The sequence below is a fragment of the Macrobrachium rosenbergii genome, chromosome 52 (genome assembly GCF_040412425.1).
Source record: "Macrobrachium rosenbergii isolate ZJJX-2024 chromosome 52, ASM4041242v1, whole genome shotgun sequence".
In the NCBI taxonomy this organism is placed as follows: Eukaryota; Metazoa; Arthropoda; class Malacostraca; order Decapoda; family Palaemonidae; genus Macrobrachium; species Macrobrachium rosenbergii.
The window spans coordinates 34,668,665-34,688,302 of record NC_089792.1 but is presented as its reverse complement, the minus strand read 5'-3'; the positions used below and the strand labels follow the sequence as shown (position 1 = coordinate 34,688,302).

The 19,638-nt window shown below is 39.7% G+C and overlaps 1 protein-coding gene across 1 annotated transcript in view; it reads left to right on the top strand.

Annotated features, from left to right (window-relative positions):
- Oseg6 (intraflagellar transport protein Oseg6) overlaps positions 1 to 19,638 on the top strand; it is a 458,610-nt gene that overhangs the window by 123,675 nt on the left and 315,297 nt on the right. The window contains 1 exon segment of the mRNA XM_067096238.1: positions 3,877 to 4,087. Coding sequence (XP_066952339.1) covers positions 3,877 to 4,087 — 211 coding nt within the window.

Sequence of the window (19,638 nt, the reverse complement as noted above, 5' to 3'; positions counted from 1 at the left end):
AGCACAGCTTTAATGTTGTTCCAGTTATATTTTACTAAGAAATCAACAACTATTCTTTCCAACCATATATAATTATCTTTCCACACCTTATGGAAGTCAACAAATGACAAAAACAGGAAGTAGACTTTGGATGTCTGTTTGGGGAGGCAGTACCCAAAAAGGCCCTATTATCATTTAGCAAAGTTTAGCAATCAGGGTTTGCCAAGCAGACTTCCTAAACTTCTACAAAATGATAGTGAAGTCGAATCACAAACAGCAGTTGATCCTGCAACCACAGGGACAATGACTTATCATAGCTGCCATTCTTGAAGCCTTGACAGGAGTTCCCAGGAATATTCATTCAGAATTTCAGAGACAGCTGTTTGACCAAACCTTGTGGCAGGAGTCCAGCACCACATAGTCATTTTAGGTCTGATGAATACGCCTTTTTCTAATATAAATAATAAAGAATCGCCCACGAAAACAAGGTCCAGGGATGGAAAAGTATAATATTATCCAATATTTTTGTCCCTACACAGAAAAAGTTATTCTGAAAAAACACGGGACAAAGGCTCTGAACTCATAGTAAATACATTTTCTAAGATAAAAAGATGATTTACAGGCAGTCTCCAGGTTACATCATTCTGAGTTTATGTTGCTTTTCAAATATATTCCTAAAAAAATTGATTCCAAGTTGGTCAGCAGATGGAAGACAGAAAAAATGTTGCTTATGCCACCCGGAACAGTAAAAGTACTTACAGCTACAATATAGTCAAAATTTGGAGATTCTTGGATGTACACCACATCAGAATGCAAGTAAAATACTGTACAGTACATCCAGAGTGTTAAAAGGTAAGGCTTTCATCACTATTTCTCATTTTTATACATTTTTTCTTGAGATGGTCAGGCGGGTCCTGCAAAACTCAAAGAAAATGGACTTATAATTTTCAGATATTAATGTTAATGTAAACACAGTAAAATATCAATAAAACTTTTTTTTTCTTAAAAAATGTTAGCCAAACAATGCACAAATTCCAAACATAAAACTCACTTGAAAGAAAACAATCAAAGCAGTCCAAAATACCTAGAAGCAATGCTACTTGACATGCCACCAACGTTTGCATGAAGCCAATCCAGGAGTGCCATTCATTTTACTTGTTGCTGATTGAAAGGAAAACCTCAAGACTTTGTCTATGAAGACAAAATGTGGGAGCCTGCATTTCTGCCAGTAAACTATAGACCTCTGCTGCTACACCAATGTCTCACTTTACCCCATAGGTTCCTCACCCTTTGCGTGTCTTTCTAAGTAGTTTTTAATCTTTGTCTATATTTTTTAATCATGCCCTAAGATGCCTCCTAAACGCCTTGCTCCTTCTAAGGCTTCTGGCAAAGAGCCTGAGCTCCAGAAGAATGTCATGAGGCTCCAGGAAAAGGTAACACTTCTGGAAATGTTGAAGGATGGGAAAAGTTACTTTGCAGTAGCCCGCCATTATGGTGTGAATGAGAGTACCATCCAGTACATCAAGAAGAAAGATGCAGTGATAAGGAAGACCGTAGATGTTAACTTCTGCGGGAGTACCAAGACATTTTCCACTTTGTGTGATAAGAGCATCGTGAGGATGGAGTTGGCCTTGGCATTTTGGATAACAGACTGATGTAAGAAGAACATCCCTCTCGAAGGCAACATTATCCACCAGAAGTCATGAAAACTCTACCTGTAGTTTTTGACTGTTAACAGGTGGGGACGTACAGGAAGCAGACTTCTTAGGCTTTGACTACCCCGCTTAAGAAGATAAGGAAGAAGCAGGACCATCGTCAGCTCCTGAAAGTTTTCAGGCTAGCAAGGGGTGGTTCTGCTTTTTTCAGAAGCAATTCCACCTAAAGATTGTTTCTCTGGAAGTGGCCGCGAAATATCCTGAGACCTTCAAGAATATCATTAGAGACAAGGGCTAATGCCTCCCGGTGTTCAAACATGGACAAGACTGGCTTGTTCACAAAAAATGCCTTCATGGACATACCTCATGAACAGGAAGCCAGCACCCCTAGATTTAAGGCCCAGAATCATAGGGAAACCCCATTGTGTGTGGCAATGCTGCTGGCTTCATGGTGAAATCAGGCCTCTTTACCAGGGCTGCAAACCCCAGGGCCCTCAAGAAAAAGAACAAGAAATTGCTGCACTGTAGGTTTTGGATGCACAAACAAGTGACTAGATCAGCCAAAGTCCTTATGTCTAACTGGCTCATTCAGAGTCTCATCCCTAAAGGACAAAAATTACCTCAAAAGTTGTGCATGGAGGTTAAGAATTGATTACGGCATGATGCTAGTGGCCACCCTCTCAATCAGCACTCACTGCCAGATGTCCAGCAAGTTCCTGGAGCCAACACCATTGTGTCCTCCAGCCTAGGGAACAGCATGATCTGTGCATTCAAAGCACTCTACACCCAGAACTCTATGGACAACTTTGGTGACACTGACAATGAATTTATGCTGAAGATTATTGGCATAAACTCTTCCACACATCTGTAGATGTCCGACTGAAAACATCATGTTGAAAGATATGAAATAGGAAAGACCCTTAATTTGTGAAGGAAGAAGTTTTGCATTGGAGTGTAAACGATTATACAAGACCTTCTTTGACTCCACACTAGGTGGAGAAGGCTTCAGGACATCAACAGAGGATGAAGTAGGCACCCTCATTGATGATCACCTGACCTCCACCAACAGATTTGGAAGAGCTGTCGAAGTCTGCCAGCGAGGAAGAAGATACGGCAGGTTCAGGGGACAAGGAGGAGGATGAGGGCCTGTCTTTGGAGTGTCTGTCCCAAGTTATGAGGGCAACCAGGTTACTGCAGGAGATGATTGAAGCATGGGATCCTTATATGGAATGCTCTATAAAGTTTTCAGATGCCCTTGATGGGATTTTGGGGCCCTATAATAAACTCCTTGTCAGCATGAAGAAGCAGCAACAGCAAGTTCTTATCATCATGTTCTTCGAGCCCATGAAGAAGGACCCTCCAAAGCCTCCCGAAGCCCCTGAAGAAGTGCAGTTGATGGACAAAGGGCCTGAAGAAATATAGGCGCCCCAGAGGAGATGTAACTCCTCTGCAATTTTTTGTGCAGTCAATCTTCATCATTCACAGACTTTTCATAGTTCATGATCATCTTCAATAAATCATATTTATGAGTAAAACGTGATTTACTAATTTAAACTTCTATTATTTATTATATTTTTTCAAAATATTTAAATAAAATGCTAACAGTACAAACTCTTCTCTGTAATTGAGAATGTACCAGTGTTACCCCCATCCACTGTATACATTAAAAGAAAATCGTCAGGCTTGAATACTGTATGAAGGAATATGTGTGGGCCTAAATATATGGTTAACTTGATTAGTTTTCACTTTGTAGAGTGTTAAAGATTTACTAATTTTCAAATATATGTTTTTAAGGGTAACGTCATAAGTTGACTTTGAAATATTTAAGTGTTTTAGGATGATAGTTTAAGGTATATTTGGTGATTGAAGTATTAAAATAGGCAGTTATAACCGTTTTTAGAGGGGGGTGTCAAGTATTTGCGGATTTCAGCTGTTCGCGGGCGTTGTGGTCCCTAACCCCTGTGAATACCTGGGTCGACTGTATTAACAATAAAAGCACTTGAATGGTTGAATTATGTCCATTATATTTTGGGGGTTTAGTGGGTACAAAGTTCAAAGAATGTTTGGAAACTTTTGTTAACATATAACAAAACAGAATTTTTTTTCTGTATATGATGTACATCTATTGTGGCACTACCTTCCTAATTTTATGTACTGTGAAAGGAAAGGTTCCACCATATATGCTGTGGAACAGCTGTACATTCTAATCTAATTATAATTACAAATTTATTCTTATTTTCAGACGAATTCCAGTGGTAGGCAAGCACAGTCGCAAAATCCAAAGTGGCTGTTGGTCCACAGCTAATCTCTTAGCATTGGGTGGTGAAGACAAAATATTAACTATCAGCAGCAGTGAAGGTGATACCTTGAGAACAACTCCCTTGAGGGGTGAACCATCAGATATTCAGTTTTCAGAGATGAAGCAAGATGAAAGAGCCATGTCTGAAAATACGGTTAGTTTACTCAATGTTATTTTAGGCAGTTAGCTATGATACTTGGTGGTTACAAGCTACCTTGTTGTCAAATGCATTTACTATATAAGTGTGTCTCTATTTACAGCCCCTTGTGGGGCCTCATTTACAAGACAATCGTAAATTTTACCAACTTATATATGGTTTTTCTAATAAAGAAGTTTTTTGGATTTTGTAAAGTTATTATTACTGCTCACACAATATCAAAACAGATAAGAAATAAAAGCAGTAACAAATTTTGTGCTTATTTGTTGGGAGTGAGATTTTGGAAAAAATAAAAATACCCTAAGGTTTTCCTGATCCTCAAAACCCTCTGTGGTACTGGTATTCAGGTTATCTGGATATTTCTACTTGCAAATGAGTCTGGCATTTTTCCTTCATCTCCCATCTTTCTCTCTCTCCCCATGGTAGCATTCAATTTTGATGATATAATTGAAAACTTGTTGAAAGATATTGTACTGCAGTATCGGTATTTATATTCTACGGTATACAGAAATTCACCATTACATCAGTCAAGACGTGTAAGCGAGTTGAATTCATGCAAGCTTACAGAATTTGTATATTTCCTTAGTCTACAATCTTTCTCTTTCACACACATTGTATATTACTGAACAATAGAGTATGTACACTTTAATGCAGATAGTAAATGTTGACGTCAGTGATAGAGCCGTGGCAGAGAATGGAGGATTAAGATGAATGCTCAAACTCAGGAATGAGCCTAGACATGTTGTATGTGAGCTTTCACCTAAAAGTTTGATACTGTACATCTTTAATCTTAACTTCTTCTTGTAACACTAAGGAACATTCAGGTGAGTAGTAAGTGTGAACACAAAGTGAGGTACTGTTGGTAAAACTTTCTCCTCTGAAGATTACTTGCTCAGTTTGTTTTCAATTTTTATATTTCATATGTACTGCACTTTTTTACAAGTATATTACAATAATAAACTTTACATCTGCTCATAATACTGTAGACACTAATAAAAATGGAGATCAGTGATTTTAACCCTTAAGGGAGGGCATAATATATCAATGTGCAGCACCCCAGACCGGGGAAACTTCGAGGTCGGCAAAATAAAAAATCACATCAATGGAAAGAGAATGACACGTACATTCACGCTGTATAAATAAAAAGTTCTAAAAAATTTTCCCTACCTTCCACGAGAAGTTGAAAATTACTATTTACAACCCCTTGTGGGGCCCCATTTACAAGACAATCGTAAATTTTACCAACTTATATATGTTTTTTCTAATAAATAAATTTTTTGGATTTTGTAAAATAATTATTACTGCTCACACAATATCAGAACAGATAAGAAATAAAAGTAGTAACAAATTTTTTGCATATTGTAAAATATTCATGTAAGTTTACAAGAAGGAAGATTCAGTAACTTTTTTTTTTTACTTTTACATGCTCTTTCTAATATTTCTTTGCAATTTTCTTTGTAAAATTACATTTACAACCGACATACTATCATAAAAGACAAAAACAAAAAACAACAGCAACCCCTTCATATATTTACAAGCACATTTACAAAAAGACTCATGTGAGAGAGAGAGAGATGCAGTACCTTCCCCCTTGAAGTCACAAGCATTACTGATACTGGCCTAACTCTCACGTCTGTATAAAAGTTGCCATTAGTGAATTTATAGCATATAGAAGTATTGGCACCCTTGTTTCGAATCATTATTACCATAACAGTGGTGCGTAATTCTGCTTCACACTGAAGCTCAATCCGTCCACCTCCCCAAACCTGTTTTACTTCACACTGAAGCTCAATCTGTCCACTAAGGGTTAACATCCAAATATTCAGCACTATTATACCAACAAAACAGTCTTGGTGGCGATGAATCTGGTCCTCTTAGGTGTCTAATGAGTGCCATGAGTACCAGGAAGCTTCTCAAGTTAAGATGTTTCATGTAAAGGGATCTGGAAGGATGCCACACTCATCATCGGCTGAGGCAGGTTAGACGAGAAGCAGGTGAAGTAGAATGACGAAGCCTACCAGTGAAGAATTGTCACTGGGGGAAATGGCAGAAGATGAGACGACATGACAGTTGTGTCATTCCTCAGGCCTAATCTACCAAAAGAGAGAGAGAGAGAAAATACAGTAGTTCTACAATTGCATTGACTAGGAGAGAGTCTCATCTAGAACTGCGAAGTTCAAAAGGTGAGTTGTACCTTGTTGTGCTAGGTGCTGTGATGTCTAGATGGAGCAAAGACTCAGCTCTAGGCTGTGCCTTAGTTAGTGAGAATGATCAACTCAAGGTTTCTTCCAGGACAAGCAGAAGCCTAGACAGTACATCAGGAAGGCTCAGAGCTAGTATCTCTACATGCTGGTTTGGGATATGAAAAACTCTCACAGCATTATTTCTGGATACTCTTAGGAAGAAGATACAATTCATTCACAGTTTAAGCTTGGGAACAGAAGCAGAAGATGAAGGCAGAATGACTTGCACAGGAACCAAGGTACTAGAGGTCAATGACATAGCAAAAGTTGGAGTACTGTACATAGTGCTGTAAACATAAGCCCAACTATAGTTGAAGGCAGTTGCTGTCATTTGTGTCAAGAAAGATAAGATCTCATGGTCACATCAACTTTGGTGATTGTTCTCGCAGATGTAGGCACCACCAAAAATAATGTGGAAACCATGTCCATACCCAGTTGCTGGAGCAGAAAATCCATTCAAGGAGTTGCAGGGTATTCCAATGGAGAATGGGAATTATGAAGAGGTAAGTCTTTGGCAGGAGAAAACACAATGGGTGTCGAAACATGAAAAAACCTTGTGCCTCCTACTTTTATCACTCTTGAATGGAGGAGGGGGAATCATGGGCAAGAGGACCTCATCCAGAGAAACTAGTCTTGACCAGGCAAGCTGGTTCTTTTCCAGTGAGGAAATTAAGGAGCTGTAAGCACTCTATCCCCTCACAAGTGTGCTGAATCAGAATGAAAAGGCACAAACACACACAGCACAAGCAGTGCGGAACACACACACACATATTTTAACAAATACAAATTTTTCAACTACACTTCATGGACACAGGAATTGTACACTTACTCTGCCGTAACTGTTTTCAAACCACACACTTAGCTAACTGTTCATGGCTAGCACATGCAGTAAATCCCTGCTAAAGCACTTCGTAATTCCTAAATACCTGGTGTCAACAACACCTCTGCTACTCTTCTCACGACACAAAATTTCACGGGCAGTTATTCTGTGTTGTTAACTTAAGAACCTTTTTGGCGCTCTCACCTTTATCCTATGACACGATAACTAAAAATTAGCTACGAATCACTTCTTTTTAAAACACTTCTTCCCTATCTGTTTGTAATGTATCCTTAATATTACAACAATTATAATAATAACCCTTACCTAGTTATCTTTAGCTTTGGTTCTGTCACCCTTTATCTTTTGTCTTACAGATAATGGAATTGAATTATTTTATGAATTAGGTTATTCCTCGGTTCGTCTTCCTTCTGAGTCTAGTAATAGCGAAGCTAATTCTCATTGCTAATTTGACTAAGATCCTGGCAAGGTCGCCACTGTTATGTTCTGAGTCCAGTTGGAAGAATTAAATTGGATTTTGAATGTAATTTGCCTTAGGGGCCAGCACCTAGAGCTCCGAACATAAGCAATAAATGTAATTACCAAGGTGACTTACCTTGATATTACATCTGTTTAACAGAGAATGGGAATGTCGCCTTTCAAACCAGGCAGGTATCCCAAATTTGAATTTATTTACAAGCTGAGCAATCAGGAATTTAATATGAAATGGCTGACTGAGCAGCAAACAAGGCTTATGCAGTGTGCAATAAAAGTAAGACTATGCATAGCAAATAAATAAATCTGAGAAGGGCTACAGCTCTGAAAGAGTTGGACACGCAAATGAAAACCACTGCTGTTGAGACTGGCTGATAATTAATGGTGATTTTAGCACAACGTGAACATAGACTGGGGACCAGTCATGTGCCCCTGGACCGCTGGTGGTCAGAAGAGTCTTGCACGTAGCAAGATGGTATTTTAAACACCTAAGGCTATTTGGTTCACAAGGGCAGGGGCAGAAAACTAGAAGAGCCAGATAACCGGATTCTGGAAAAGAATTCCAGATTAGCATTCAGATATATTGACTTTCTCTTACATGAAATTACTTGGTCACAATGGAGGAATTTATCAATTAGATTAAATTAGCATATGGTAACACTCTGGTGGGAATGCTCTAATTATTATCACAGAACAAACTTAATTTAAGCATGGAACAGGTCATGAGGACATATGTGCGTGCTAGGCTGTGGGAAACAAAGGGGCTTTGTTTTGGGAGAATGAAAAGTTGGAAATGCTGAAGATGGAGAAATTCATGAGAAGGAAAAGAGCACTGTTGTTACTTGCAACTCAAGACATACCTTATCGCATCTGTACATGGAGCTTGCTTGCAAAAGTTGAATTCTGGCCGCAGAAGTCCCGACACATGGCCAGTATAAGAGGGAAGGACAGCACCATCTTGGCTCTGTGGTTGTCTGGTGCGGAATGACGAGAGAGGTCACCGAGCCATCCTCGATTTCTAGGGATGGGCACATGACATCGTTAGATCTGTAAGGAGCAATAACAACCAGTACAAGGTCAAAGGGAAATAGGTCATATGGTTGAGACTAACTAAGGGTCAGCATAGCAGCCCAATTCCTGTCGTGACTGATCCTTCTTCTCGAATGGCTTTCTGTCCCCCAAAATCATACAATACGGGGTTAAGACGTCTACATTTGCCCCCTCCCCAGTGGGTTTCTCTCCATCTGCCATGAAATTTGATTTCCTAGCTAATGGACTGGAGGGACAAATTTTCTAAATATGTGAAAATATGTATATATATACAGACAGTCTCCAGGATGCGACAGGCTCGGCTTACGACATTCCGAGTTTACGACGCTTTTCAAATATATTCACAAAAAAATTATTTCCTGGGTTACAACGCATGTTCCAGGTTTACGACGCTGACAGTGCCGATCCAACGGAAGAAATATGGCTCTAGAATGGCAGAATGGTAAAATTTTGGAGGTTTTTCTATTGAAAAACTCAATATAAATGCAGGATATATTGTTTTCAAGACACCCAAAGAATTAAAAGTAAGGTTTTCTCATGATTTTCGACGGTATTTTGGACGACGCCAGTTCGACGACGATCGGAAGAAATATGCATCCAAAACGGTAGAATGGTCAATATTTGGAGGGGTTTTATTATGAAAAACTCAATAAGAAAAATGCAGGATTTGTTGTTTTCAAGACACCCAAATAATGAAAAGGTTTTCTTAGGATTCTCGACGGTAATATTTCGGATGACTTAGTCCAACGCATACAACGGAAGAAAATTCACATTCACGGATTTTTTCATAGAGCAATGTTCACTAATTACTGATTTTTATTTTATTTTCATGACTAAATACATTTTGTATGATAAAAAAATGATTTACTAATTTTTAAATATTAACATTAAGGTAACCACAGCAAAGTATCAATAAAATTTAAATTAAAACCCCGTGAAATCATAAAACTGCTTACCGATGTAATCACTTCATTCAATGTAATCACTCTCTCTTCTCTCTCTCTCTCTCTCTCTCTCTCTCTCTCTCTCTCTCTCTCTCTCTCTCTCTCTCATAATTCACGAATAATTTCACTTTTGAGATTTAAGTAAGGCCAACTGCCCATATATATCTCTCTCTTTCCCCCCCCAAATAATTCCACTCTTGAGATTCAAGTAAGACCAACTGCCTGGATCTCTCTCTCTCTCTCTCTCTCTCTGTACTGCAGCATATATCCTTCAAAGAAATATGGATTACTGTATATAAACATGAAAATATACTAAAATCTCACTATCGGTTGTGTGACAATTTTTTATTGCTTTGACATAGGCTTCATGACAAGACGACATTGGCTCGAGGGATTAGAAGTAGCCAATAACAGAGCTCGTAGCAACCCCCTCTCTCCATGACGATGCGCTATTGGCTGGAAGGACTGACAGTAGCCAATAATAACTTGTAACAACCCCCTCCTCCCCCTCTCGCCCTCCTTGACGACCTGCTATTGGCAGGAAGGGTTGGATTTTAACCAACCAAAAAGCTTGTTCCTCACAGGCTTTGCATACACTAAAAGGAGGGTGAGTAGTATTTTTTTTTCCCTTCCTCTCTCTGAGATAAGAGAGAGAGAGAGAGAGAGAGAGAGAGAGAGAGAGAGAGAGAGAGAGAGAGAGAGAGAGAGAGAGAGAGAGAATGACAGTAAAAGAATTTTTTAACAAACTTGTGGGAGATGGTGAGAACTAACCACGTTTGTATGATAAATAAATGACTTACCTAATAATAAGTGCTAATTTTCAAATATTAGTAAGATTAAATAATAATAGTAATATACCGTAATGACAATATTTATGCATTTTTAAAGTAAATTATTTCAATTTTCAAACAAATATCATACCCTGTCTTTTGCCCAAAGCTTTGAAGCTATGGGGGAGGGTGGAACTGTCAAATATGTCAAATTACTTGACATTTCTGACCAAGGGTAGAAGATCAATTTTCTCTCTCTCTCTCTCTCTCTCTCTCTCTCTCTCTCTCTCTCTCTCTCTCTCTCTCTCTCTCTCTCTCTCTCTCTCTCCAAAAGGTGGAATGAGAAATGGATAGATATATTATGAACATATACTTAGTTCAGCCCTTCACTCTCTCAGGAAAAGATACTGCTAATTTGAGTCTCTTTACCTATGCACACTGTTTGTTTATGTGTGTGTGTGTGTGTGTTCATGGTGTTTTAAAAATGCGTAGTAAAGGTAGTAGTACATCTTTGGAAGACAAAGAAAAAAAACCATTTTTTTGTTTTTTGTCGGTCGCAGTAAAGAGAAATGGATTAACATTCCTCGAGAGATTAGAGAGATAAACTCTCTCTCTCTCTCTCTCTCTCTCTCTCTCTCTCTCTCTCTCTCTCTCTCTCTGGCTGGAAAAGGGTACTAATGTTTAAGATGACTTTGAAATGATATAATAATATAATTTCAAAGATTAATACAGTAGTAATGCAATAATAATTTAAGCTATATTTGGTGTAGGATGATACTAGAAGTAAAAATGGGGGAGCACTGTCGTTCTGTGAAATTCTAAGTCTTTTTCTGGTAGATAAGCAGTAAAGCAGTCTCTCTCTCTCTCTCTCTCTCTCTCTCTCTCTCTCTCTCTCTCTCTCTCTCTCTCTCTCTCTCGTGCCAAAACAGCAGAATGGTAAAATTTGGGAGGTTTTTTATGAAAGACTCGATAAAAATGCAGGTTACGTCATTTTCAGGATACCCAAAGGAAACTCAAAGGATTAAAAATAAGGTTTTCTTACAATTCTCGATGAGTTTTTCAGTTTACGACTATTTTCGGCTTACGACTTGGCACCAGAACGGAACCCCCATTGTAAACTGGAGACTGCCTGTATATATACCAGAATGTAACATATATTATATATATATATATATATATATATATATATATATATATATATATATATATATATATATATATATATATATATATAATCTGACTGAGAACTAACATACATAAAGATTTAAACAGCATGCTTGCATCTGCTTTAATGGGCATATACGAGTATTCAGAAAGCAGGAAGTGATGATAGAGAAAATCTGTATACTCAAAGTATTGCTTAATACAGTGCACAGGGAACACAGAATGGAGAGAATCATACCAGCAGGGCATAAGTATTTTTATACAGTAATGTACCGGCATGTACATGAAATTTTCATCTTATGTGTGGTGCTGATAATAACTCCTCTTTTTGGCTGACAAAGCAGTTCATTGCTCTACTGTTTTTGTGAGTTACTTATGGCTCCTCTCTTTTTTCTTTTTTTCTTTTAGTTTTTCCTCACTCAGTCGGGTAACTTTTGTCATCATTATTTTCAGTTTTTTTTTTCCTTTGCTTTACCTTTAATGTTATGTAATTTCAAATTGGAGTTTTAGTTACCATATACTTGGATGCTTTTAACATGTTGTCTTTTCCCCTTCCTCATCTTGATTTTGAGTTAATTGGTGGCATATTAATGTTTGCTGGAGCTCTTCACTTCCTATTTGCCTCTGCCACTGTAATGGTTGACATGGTTTCTCCATTATTTTCTCAGCCTACCTTATTAAATAACTTTTCTGTAATACAGTATTTTTTTTCTGGAATTTCATTTCCATGGTTATTATGCCTCAGTGAACTTATGGTGGTAGGGATGGTAAGTCCTGCATTACTTTTTTTGGTTGTTTTTTTAGGGCCAGGTATGTTTTACCCTTACCTGTGCAGTTTGCAAAGATTTATGTATAGAATACGGGTATTATTTTGGACAACACAGAGTCTGCAAGAAGTGTTCTTCCTCTTTGGTTAGTAAGTTGTCAATTTCATTTGGTTTCTTTGCAGATGTGAGGGCCAAGTCACAGGTGTCCTTCATGTTACCTCCTGTTGCTACTAGATGTTCTTGCTGTCTTACTAGACGTATTCCTGTTTCTACTCCAACTACTTACTCTTCAGAAGAACTCTTGTATCTGTTGATGTCTCTCAAGAGGTCTTGTGTCTGGCAGGGATCTGCAAGTTTTTCTCTGTTGCTCCTGTTGTCTTCATCCTCATGTCCCCCATCCATCTACCCCGTCCTTATCCCAATTAAGTTTGACCTCCCTCATCTTTCTTCTCTTTTGGTCCTGCGTGGGAGATCCTTTTTAAGTTATAGTCTCAAGTTAATGATCTTCATGGACTGGTACTTGCCATCATCATATGGTTTCAGGTTGCTGATTTTCATGGATAGTCACTTGCAACCATCATACAATTTCAAGTTGCTGATCTTCATGGACGCGTACTTCGCATTATCATAGTCTCAAGTTACTGATCTTCATGGACAGTTACTTGCCATCATCATATGGTTTCAAGTTGCTGATCTTCATCAGTTGATTGCCATCGTCATACAGGCTCAAGTCACTGATCTTCATGGATAGTCACTTGCCACCATCATACAGTTTCAAGTTACTGATCTTCATGGACGGTTACTTGCCATCATCATATGGTTTCAAGTTGCTGATCTTCATCAGTTGATTGCCATCATCATACAGGCTCAGGTTGCTGATCTTCATGGATAGTCACTTGCCACCATCATACAATTTCAAGTTGCTGATCTTCATGGACAGTTACTTGCCATCATCATATGGTTTTGATCTTCAGGGACAGTTGCTTGCCATCATCATGTGATTTCAAGTTGCTGATCTTCATCAGTTGATTGCCATCATCATACAGGCTCAAGTTGCTGATCTTCATGGATAGTTACTTGCATCTTCAACTCAAAGTTTCAAGAGTTAGCTACTGTTTATAGTATCACTGTGCCTGCTGTTTGAACTCCTTGTTGTCTTCCCACTCCCTTTGTCACCTTTTTTGATAATGTATCGGTTTCTGTGGCCACAACCTCTCTGGTGTATCTGATCTCTTCAGTCACTTCTATGTGTCCTCATGCTTGGCACTTGACAGTTTTGTCATGTGACTTCCAGCTTGTATGTCTGATCCTGTGACCTTGAGCACCTTAAATATATGATTTCCTGACCAAGAATAGAGGAGCATTCTCAGCATTAGTCATTCATCCCATTCCATTATATTCAGCTTTGGTTCCCTTACTGATCAGGACATCCTCGGCTTTTGGTCCTTCCGTAATTACTGTTGCCACTTCAGCACTTATGGTTGCCATGTCTTCAACTCCCATGCCTGCAGCTCCTGCTCCTCCTGCAGTCCTTGCTTCAACTTTGGTACCCCCCTGCACTTTGGCTTCTGTCTTTCATGTGATGCCTCTTCCTACAGAGTCCTTGCATGTGGTTCCCTCAGTCTTGGCCTTTTATAGGTCTGCTGTCCTTGCCTCTCAAGTTTTATTTGAGGTTTATGATGAAGTCCCATAGCCTAATGTTAGTCTGTTAGTCCCCATGATGCCCAGGAGTACCCTTAAGGCTCAATAAGAGTTTTCCTTATCCCTTAAACAGAGTTATTACTATTAAGATTCGTCCTGACTCAGAGGGGGCATTCTTGCACCGTAAAGTATCCTATCAGCTTATGCCCTTGTTCTCCTTGTGGCATTTCTAGTCTTTCATTTTGCTCTTTTACCAGTTTCTTACTCACTGCTTGCAAGAACAAGTTGCTCAAGCACTCTGTCATGTTATCAGCTTCTGGAAGGGACATTTTGCCTCCACACTTGAAGGTTGCTATACCTCTAGCTGTATCCTGTATCTTAATCATCTGTTCTCTGTCGGTTCACCTACCCTAGCCACTCGGGTCTTACCTCTTGATCTCATTCTCATTCCCATATACCTCAAAGAGGGTTGGGTTTGATTCCTCTTGCGACTTCTTTTGCTGACTGATGATTGTGATGAGGATAATACTGAAGACCTGCATGCACTGCAAGATAGCAATATATTTGTTGAGAGCCTTAATTTGGTCGGAACTATTTTTAAAGTCAACTGCCTTGCTTGAACTAAGCCTGGGCCCACATTGCCATCGTGCATAATGATGAAGCTTTGGAGTCCAGAATATCTGAGCTCCCTCCTGCCAGTTCTTGGACTATATCCACAGTGATGTCATGATATTTATGGCTTATCATGGCTCTGATCATGGTTATGACAAGCACAGAGCTCAGGTTACCACCTACCTCTTCCAGATCAGAAGTTCTGGAAGTTTTACAGGATCCAAGGATGTTCTTCTTAGGTTTGCCTTCCTGTTCTAGCAATTGAGTTAATTGCAAAGGAAGACCCTGCCTCCTTCAGACCTCCTGCAAGTGGTTCCACAAGGAGAGTCTCATGTTACTTAAAAGGAAAGTGATTCCTTGTTGCTGTTAGTTCTAGTTTGATTCTCTCTTTGGATCTTCCTTCTGCTGAGGGCATAACCAGAGTTTGTTGCTTTGTTCTTTCTCTTGGTTTTGCATCTTTGCTTAACACATGCTGTATGGATTGTCTGCACACCAACTTTGCGATGAGGAAAAGGGATGCAACCATGCGCTATCTTTCCAAGTTGGTATCCTCAACTGAGTTACACTCCCATTGTCTCAGACCCTATGACTCCCAGCCTCTTCTCTAAAGAAGTGGTTCAAGCACTAGGAAACATGTTAACATCTACTGCAACCAGAGCCACTATCATTAACTTGGCACTGATACCTTCTTGTCATCATTGTTTGCTTATACTGCTTATTGGCCCTTTCTTTAGGAAACTGAGAAAGTTCTTCCCTAATTCTCCTGAGAAGGGTGACTATAGATGAAGACCCGTGTTTATTCTCTCCAGGTATCTCTCCTTGGCTGAGGTTAGCTTCAGGGCTGTCGGAGTTTTGAGACTTGGTTAAGGAATTTATTTGGGATAGTCGCTATTTATTGGATTCCACATAGGGAGTAACTTTGGTTCTAGAGGTTTCTCAGCCAGCCCAGCTCATCAGTGGTCTGCCATTTCTTTTTAGCCAGGTTAGGGCTGTCTTTTGGAGACTTGGAAGGCCAGTTTTTAATGACTGGCTAGAGGTTTCTCTTCAGCTCTGTCCCTTCCAGCCTTCACAGCTTTAATGGCCTTCAAAAGCCCTGTGGAAAGATTCTCTTGGTGACAAAATGAACCTCATGCTTCAGGAGGGTGCTGTCAAGGAGATTTGCCAGAGTCATGGTGGTTTTTCAATCAACTCTTCTTCATTTTGCCTGGCCCCCATCGGCATGGAGACTGTAGAGTATGTACAAAGTCTGATCACAGTAGGGATTTCATGCTGCTACAGACCTACTGATGCATATTCTCATGTTCCCATTTGCCCCCGCTTTCATCAGAATACCTAGGGTTTTTTATCAGATCCACATGTTCCAGTTTCAGACTCTGTGGTTTAGTCTGTGTAATGCCTTCAGGTCTCTTATAGCATTTCTGACCTTCACTACTATCTAAATAGTTGGTTGATTCTGGCTTCTTCAGAGGAACAATTATTTAGTCATCTGTAGCTTCTTATGTGTCAATCCCAGGGTCTCCAGTGTGACCTAAGAAGTCAGATATGTTGCCATCCCTAAAGACAGTTAACTTGGGAACGCTCTTAGTGGCATTGGCAGTGGTAGCTCGTTTCTTGGAGGACAGAGGTATCATGATTGGCCATTTTTGTGTTAGTTTCTTTCAGCTGCTGGCTTGTTGCTGGAAAGCAACATCAGTGCTATCTGGATCCCCATCATGAACACGCCCTTTGCAACTTCTGTTGGTGGAATGACTGCTTGAACTGCTAAAGGGAGTTCGTCTAGTCCTTGGGACCTGGATCTCCTCACGTTTTGAGGTGTTTCGACTTCGGGATGGGGAGCTCACCTGTTGGAATCTCAAGTACAAGTGGTCTGGTCCTAAGAAACAGGTTGATTATACATCATATTCCTCAAATTTCAGGTAAACTTCTTATGCTTCCAAGCTCTTGTGACTGCATTATAGTTCTCCCTTCACTTGGATGTTTGCAAGGCCTTGTGGCAGATGTGGGGGAACTACCTTTTGTTAGATCTGTATGCCATCATGTTGAATACAAGACTTCCTGGGTAATGTTCACCTCAGCGAGGTCCACCAACTTGGGCAGTGCATGCTGTGCTGCAGGCTGGGGAAGGCCTGGTTGCTCACGTTTCCTCTGTTCAGTCATGCCTGGGGATTATTAAGCATAGCCTCATAGAGAAAGATTTTTCTGAGGTCATTGCAACAGCTAATGCCACTACCTGCAGATCCTCCTCCATAACACTATCAGGCAAAATGGGCAAGATTTGGGGCTTGCTGTAACCAGTGGGGTTCTTGTCCCTTCAGAGTCACTATTCCAGTCCTTGGCTAGGAATGGCTATCACTCTACCTTGTCTTCAATCTTTATTCTTCATGGCCTTGATTTGGAAAATAGTATAAATGTTTCTGACAGGGAATCCTCCAGATATTAACTTGATGTTAGTTTTGAGGGTGCATATAAGATAACCTTATGAGTCTCTGTCGGGTGCATCTCTCTTAGGTTTAACACTTAATACCATGCTCTTACTCGCCTTGGCATCCCCTAATTGTGTCAGCGAAGTACAGTACTGTGCATGCTCTTTCAGGTTTCCCACTCCAGTCATAGGTCATCAGTTGGTCTCTCATTTCTCTCTTTTTGGTCCCATTACCATTCTTTCTTTGTCCTCCTGAGCTCTATAGGACTGTCTTCTGTGTCTTGTAAGTTTTTTTGTCATCTTTTCATCATATGGAGTCCTTTTACCTTCTCCCTCTTATCTGTTTCTACTTACACATTTTTAGCATGAGCCTGTATGTAAGAATTACACTTCTTATTTAGTATGACAAATAATTACTTATGTTTATGATACAGCATGATGGGAAGATCATTTCTCTTTCAAGTTTTAGAGCCTATGAAGTTTGTACTCTTCATTTTCCCTGGCTCTTAAGTATAATGTGGAACTCTTTGTTATACTTATGGTGGGCACCTGGTATTGTCAAAACACCTTCGCCATCATCTGTGTTTGTGATGTGGCTCATAAACTCAATTTGTGTTCCTGGAACTGGCAGCTAAATCCTTCTCTCTATTCATCATCTGTTTTTCCATCGTTTTAAATGGTGAATCAGGGTATTAACAAACTGCTATTAAAATAAAACTAGTTTTTATGCAAAGCCATTAGTCATAAACTCCATTTCCCCGTCTCTCTTTGGGTGGACCTTGGGATAGTAGATGTTCCTAGAGTATCCAAAGACTTGGGAATTGGTTAAGCATTCATGATGGAATTATTTTCTTTTAAATGCTTTGGTTTGTGCACCTGGATGTTTTCTACAGTAAAGGCTATTTTACCATTAAATGAAGTATAAATTAGATTGACTGTAGGATCAGTTTTATATAAGTAACTTAACAAGTAATTACATAGCTATAGTTTCCACTCAAATGGCAGAGCTTAGATTAAAAATTTGCTGGTAGTGCTTCAGTATAGTTTGTGTAGGTGATCATTCTGTGCCACTAACGGAATGTTGGAACAACCTAGCAGACAATCCCCATTTGCTTCCTGCCGTCTGTGGTGGCAACACCTGGTCTGGCAGCAGCTTTATTTGTTATTTTCCGGTTATTTCACAGGATTCTGATGGAAGATTCTTTAAATCAAACATTGGAACAGTATATTGTAGCCTTTAAGCTGAAATCTTTCAGGATGAGTTTATTCTTATTTTTTGTTTACATTGATTCAGAGTCATCAATGAGCTGCTGGTAAATGACACCATTAGCATTTATGGTTTGTTTACCGGTTAGTCTTCGGGCGGTGCCAGTAATAGTTTTGCCTTAAAAGTAATTCTCAGATGTTACGACTTTCCATTATAAAAGTAAATTGTTCTATGTTATGCCTTTTCAGTAGGTCATAACTTTGGTAATTTGTGAATTGTTTTCCGGCTGTAAACTACTGGTGAGCCGCCAATAATAGTTTTGTTTTAAAAGTAATTCTCGAGTGTTATGACACTCCATTATAAACTAATTGGTCTATGTTCAGCCTCTTCATTAGGACAAAACCTCTGCAATTTATGAATTGTTTTTTGACCTTAAACTACTAGTAAGCCGTCGATAATAGTTTTGCCTTAAAAGTAATTCTCGGATGTTACAGCATTCCATTATAAAGTAATTGGTGTATGTTATGCCTTTTCATTAGGCATTAACTTTTGCAATTCATGAATTATTTTCTGACCATAGGCTACTGGTGAGACGCTGATAATGGTTTTGCCTCAAAGTAATTTTTAGATGCTACGAATTTTTGGGTATTTTTTCATTTCATTAGGCATGTAACTTTTGCAGTTATGATTTGTTTACCGTACCTATGTTTCTTGTAAGCCTCTGGTAAATAAATTTTTGACATAACCTTCACACCTTCCTTTGCAGAGCTGAAATTAGTAAGGTGAGAATTGGGGGTTTAGTTGGCTGCTACGATTAGACATTCTCGACAGTGGAGAACCAGCTCACGCTACGAAGCTACTAGCTTGCTGGCACAGAGCTCGGGCACCAGCTTCTCCCCCAGCACCCTCTCTCATGTGCTCAGCACCAGCACTGGCACCCTGGCGCCAATTCTTTCCTTCTGCTAGCCTCTTGCCACTTGCTCCTGCACCTGGTTCCCGTGCTTCCTTTCCATACCTTTGCCAATCTTTGTGTCTTGTTTAACAGATATTAACCATGTTATAGTGAAGTGTAATGCAGTGGAGGAGGTGGCTACTCGTCCCCTGATGCTTGTAGACAGAAGGTCCCTGTCAAACTCCCCACAATTCCTGGGAGGAGGCAAACTGTCCAAGGGAGGTCAGGGGGTTCCACACGGGTAGTTGCCCCTCAGCCAAGCCTGTTGCGGTCCCAGGTATCGGCAGACAGCCACCGGAAAGGTGTCTTGAAGGATGTGTAGTGGAGGATCTCCTAAACCCAGTCCCTGTCAGACTCCCCTAAACCTGGAAAGAGGCATACTGTCGGTCCATAGGAGTCCAAAAGGTCTTGTCCCCGGATAGTTAACCCTCAGTTGAGCCTGTTGTCCACAGGTCTCGACGGAC